This window comes from Oryza sativa, chromosome 6 (genome assembly GCF_034140825.1).
Source record: "Oryza sativa Japonica Group chromosome 6, ASM3414082v1".
Taxonomy (NCBI): Eukaryota; Viridiplantae; Streptophyta; class Magnoliopsida; order Poales; family Poaceae; genus Oryza; species Oryza sativa.
In genome coordinates this window covers 18,599,285-18,604,384 of record NC_089040.1, presented here as the reverse complement: position 1 = coordinate 18,604,384, position 5,100 = coordinate 18,599,285, and the positions used below count along the sequence as shown (strand labels likewise).

Genomic DNA, 5,100 nt, shown 5'->3' with positions numbered 1-5,100 from the left:
AAAACAAAGGATGGCGAAATGTGCTGTGGTAAAAAAAAAATTCTACATATAACCGAGGACAATATGGCCATTGGCCACATGCCATTGCTTGCAGCTATGATCATCTTAGGCTCTTAGCCTCAGAAAGTGCGTTTGGAACACTCTTCCTACCGCTCTATGCAGTTCCTACCCTGTTTCTGCAGCCCGTGCTAAGGGCGTGAGGAGATTATCCATAGTCCACGAAGAATTCCTGGTTCCTCTAATTCCCAGCTGTGAACCGTCTTGCCACACCACCGCCCATGTTATAATCAGAGATCAGAACATAGGTTGTCAACACCCTTACAACCTGCACAAAGATATACTTGTTGCTTATAAGCTAGACACCAAGAGGTGATATGCTTGTTATTTATAAGCGAGACACCAATAGGTGTGTGTATTGGATGTATGCACGAATGGTACGATGCGTGACTCATATATGGGCAGTCCAACAACCATCTTTGTGAGTAGTACTTTTATAAGACTGTGACTGTATTGTTTTAATACAAATTAGTTACACACTATCCAAAGTATTTTTACAGTACTGCAACTGCATAATTTTAATTAGTAAATAATAGAGGGTATTTCCCACACTTTTATATTAGATCCATTGCCCCTTCCACAACAGTGTGTTCACCAAAATTGCACCTGGCATTTGGGAGAAAACCGTATACACAAATTTTACTTATCAGTAATGCCAACGTTCCACCTTCTTTGGAAGTATTGCCATGTAGTCCGAAATACTTGTTGACTTTTTATGGTTCATCTTCTCTTGGTCCAGGTGGTTGTGCCATGTATTCTTTTTTCTAGATTAGGCATATATATATATATATATATATATATATATATATGGAAAAAATACGAATTACCCCCCCGAACTATCGCGGTCGTCTGAATTACCCCCCAAACCACAAAACCGGGTATTCTTCACCCCAAACTATGCAAACCGAACAAATTACCCCCCTCGACCCAATCCAATGTGGTTTTGGTCCACGTGGCGTACGCGTGGCAGTCCAGTCAGCACTCTATTTATTAAAAAATGTGGGACCCACCTGTCATCTCCTCATCCTCTCTTCCTCTCTCTTCTCTCTCTCACTCTCACTCTCACTCTCTCTCTCTCTCAAACGCATCGTGCGGGGGAGGACGCGGCGGCGGCGTGTGGGCGGTGGCGGAGCGCCGGGGAGGACGCGGTGGCGGCGGGCGGGCGATGGCGGAGCGCCGGTGAGAACACCGACGGGCGGGCGCGGAGGCGGCGGCGGGCTGCGGGCGGGCGAGGAGCGGACGCCGACGAGCGGCCGGCGGCGGGGATGGCTGCGGGCGTTGCGGGGGCGGAAGCCGGAGGCGGGCGGGCGAGGACCGAGGAGCCGACACCGACGCCGGCAGGCGGGCGCGGAGGCGGCGGCGGGTTGCGGGCGGGCGAGGAGCGGACACCGAAGGGCGGCCGGCGGCGGGGATGGCTACGGGCATTGTGGGGGCGGAGGCCGGAGGCGGGCGGGCGCGGAGGCAGAGGCCTCGACGCCGGCCGTCCCGCCGCCCTCGTCCTCCCCGCGCGCACGCCGCCGAGAGGCGCCGCCGCCGTGCATTCCATCCTTGTCGTCGTCCTCATCCCCCCACGAGCTAGCCAGCGGTGGAGGTGGGGGTGCCGTCGGAGCGGCGCGGCGGAGGGGGCCTCGACGCCGGCCGTCCCGCCGCCCTCGTCCTCCCCGCGCGCACGCCGCCGAGAGGCGCAGCCGCCGTGTGCTCCATCCTTGTCGTCGTCCTCATCCACCCACGAGCTGGCCAGCGGTGGAGGTGGGGACGCCGTCGGAGCGGCACGGCGGAGGGGGCCTCGATGCCAGCCGTCCCGCCGCCCTCGTCCTCCCCGCGCGCACGCCGCCGAGAGGCGCCGCCGCCGTGTGCTCCATCCTCGTCGTCGTCCTCCTCATCGCCCCTCGTCGGCGCCGCCCACAGCCGCCGCGTCCTCCCCGGCGCTCCGCCATCACCCGCCCGCCGCCGCCGCGTCCTCCCCGGCACTCCGCCACCGCCTGCACGCCGCCGCCGCGTCCTCCCCCGCACGGCGCGTGAGAGAGAGAGGAAGAGTGAGAGAGAGGAGAGAGGATGAGGAGATGATAGGTGGGTCCCACATTTTTTTTTATAAATAGAGTGCTGACTGGACTGCCACGCGTACGCCACGTGGACCAAAATCACCGCGGATTGGGTCGAGAGGGGTTATTTGTCCGGTTTGCATAGTTGGGGGTGAAGAATACCCGGTTTTGTGGTTCGGGGGGTAATTCAGACGACCGCGATAGTTCGGGGGTAATTCATACTTTTTCCTATATATATATATAGTATTGAACAATTTATTTATCATACTTGTTTTTGGCATTTCTTTGTCTTCTTTTAGACATGTGCTTACCCTAGTGCTACGATGGTCATGTACATTAATCTTGGATAGTGCACATGCACATGCAGGAAATTCATTTTTTTCTGTGCGGTTAAAATAGGTTTTTCTGTGCGGAGGATTTGTCCGTCTACACCCAGAGATCTGGGAAAATCAATATTTCCACGTGCGGGCACCGCACAGGAAATTCTTCTTCCCGTGCGACCGGTTTAAGTGGACAGCACGGGATAACCGATTATCCAGTGCTGTAAAATTATACCGCCTGCACGCAAACAAAAAAAACCAAAAAAAAAATAAAATCGAAAAAATAAAAAAAAACCCTAACCCTAACCCTAAACCTGGAATCACCCGCCGCCGCTCCTGGCCACCGTCATCGCGCCGCCGCCGCACCCGACCTCCGCCGCCGCGACCGTCATCTGCGCCCGAGACCGCCACCACCGCTGGATCCGCATGGATCCAGGCGAGGGACGGCCGTCGCGCTGCTGTCCGCACCAGCGGTAGAGCCACGCGGTGCATCGTCGCCGTCTGCACCCGCCGGCCGCCACCGCCACTCGTCGTCGCCGTGGTCGCGCCGCCGCCGCTCCCGATCGAGCCCGCCGCTGCCGGCCCCGCCGCAACCGCCCGCCGTCGCCGCTAGCTCCCGTGGTCCGCCTCTTACTCCTCGTGCGCTCAGTGGGGATGAGAGGAGAGGAGAGGAAAGAGAAAAGTAGGAGAGGAAAGTGGAAAAATTAGGTGCGCGGAGAGAGAGAGGAGTGAGAGTAATTGAGTGATTTAATATAAGGGAACAGGAGTAGAGAAGTTGAAAATTTTGAAATCAGTAGGAAGGAAAAAGAGGAGAGGTATTTTTGCGTGTGGTTCACTTAAGAGGCCCGCACGCGAAACTGATTTTCGCGTGCGGGCCTCTTGAGGTTCCGCACGCGAAAATGGGACGTTGATTTTTCTGTGCGGACACGAAAACCGTCCGTCTGCAATCTAAATAGCTCCTCGTCCAGGTAAATCCTTTTTTATAGTGACTTCCCGTGTTCAAACAGAACTTTATTCTTCTAACAGTATATTTCACGACCTGATAGGGTACTTAACGATGGCATCATCGGTGCCAAGGCACAAATTTGTACAAACAGAAATACAACGTCTTAGATTGGAATGAAAAACATCCTTTATTGTTACGAATAGCACTTGTATTCATCTGAAACCCTTTACAAATAGAGAAATATAAAACCTAAATATATGTATAACATTTTACACCTACGGAATGGTGTGATTTACCGCACGTCGTTCCATTGCCCAATACTCGATGAAAGATCGGGATGGAGAGCTAGCGCACGGTTTTGCTCCGCGGGGAGCAAATTCAGTACAAATTGTATCAGGGTGACTTGTTCCTTCGCCTCGCGTGTCACCGTCTCCGGAGTTCTTTGTGCTTGGGTTGCGAAACTCTCCAGTTCCTCGTTCCACAGAGGTGCCACTCTTTCGTTACTGCCACCATGTATTGGTGTCGTGCAATGATCGAGAGGGACGGAAGGAAGGGTAGGAATTCCTGGTGCCTCCCTCTCCTATATCAAAATATGGACATAACCGCCAGTAGTCCTCACGACTGCTCAGAATTTCATTTGGGTCTTATTTTGTGTACCTATTTCTGCTAGTTAAAATACTTGGAACAAGATCGCTTTTGTTCAGTTGTAGGGCCAAAATATTTCTCTCAAAAAGCAACCAAACAAGTGCATGTTTGAACGATGTGTCAAACCGTGTGTGCAGTGCACCACCATATATATATTGCCAATATTGCCAAGTTGGTTGCAGACATAAATTAAGCCGCTGGAATGTAATTAAGATATACTTTTATATAGCTCAAATGCTTATAAATGTCGAACAGAACGGAGTTTAGTCTGAAGCGGCCAACAGGTTAGAATTCTATATCCCGCCAGGGCCTGGTTCATAACTTCGAAACTAAATTAGATCAAAAACTGATGGAATTATACTTTAGGCCCATACAGTATTTCAGTTATCGAGTACTACTGTTCGTCCAAAAATAAATTAATTTTTACTGTTCAAAATTTGTTCCAAATTTCATCGATCATTTCTTACCTTCTTACCTAACATCGGCCACAAAGCGAGATGTTTTTAATCCCTTTATTGTCCTTTACTTCCACTTTAAAGATGAATTGACACGAGGGTTTGATTTATTTTATGACTAGGAGCAGTTTCAAATTTCGGAAACAACCAAAATTTCGGAGGGGAGCGAGAGAACCGAAAGTTCATAAATTTCGAATTTTTTTTACAAATTTTTTTTGAATTTTTGACTGATTTTGAATGGATTTGAATAAAATTTGACCAAATTCATAAAAAATGCAAAAAAATACGAAAGTTTCGGGGCGAGACATGAGCATTTCGGTGGAGGGGGGGTGAAATTTCGAACAGAAATTTCAATCCCTGACTAGGAGTAGTTCTTTTCTTTTTGCGGGGAAAAGCAGAAGTATATTACATTATTACTTAATTAAGGAGTCCTTACAAACAAGTTGTGAGATAAAATTACAATTGCTTTCCAGCCAGAACTTCGTAAGATGCTCCGATCGAGACTTATTAGTTAGAACATGATTCAGACGGTTTTGGCACCTATGGATTTTCCGGGTTACAACCACATCTCCAGTAATAAGCTCCAATTTGCCTCATTAACCAAGTGAGCTAGTTGAGACAGACCCCTGTCCTTG

The 5,100-nt window shown here is 50.5% G+C and overlaps 1 protein-coding gene across 1 annotated transcript; it reads right to left on the bottom strand.

Annotated features, from left to right (window-relative positions):
* Nucleotides 1–1,135: 1,135 nt before the first annotated feature.
* On the bottom strand, nucleotides 1,136–1,621 carry LOC136357014 (uncharacterized). Its single transcript, XM_066311736.1, has one exon. It carries the CDS (start codon nucleotides 1,619–1,621, stop codon nucleotides 1,136–1,138), a length of 486 nt encoding a protein of 161 aa, XP_066167833.1.
* Nucleotides 1,622–5,100: the final 3,479 nt, after the last annotated feature.

Excerpts from the sequence above, each read along its gene's own strand:
- LOC136357014 (XM_066311736.1), bottom strand. The coding sequence starts at position 1,621 with ATGAGGACGACGACAAGGATGGAATGCACGGCGGCGGCGCCTCTCGGC.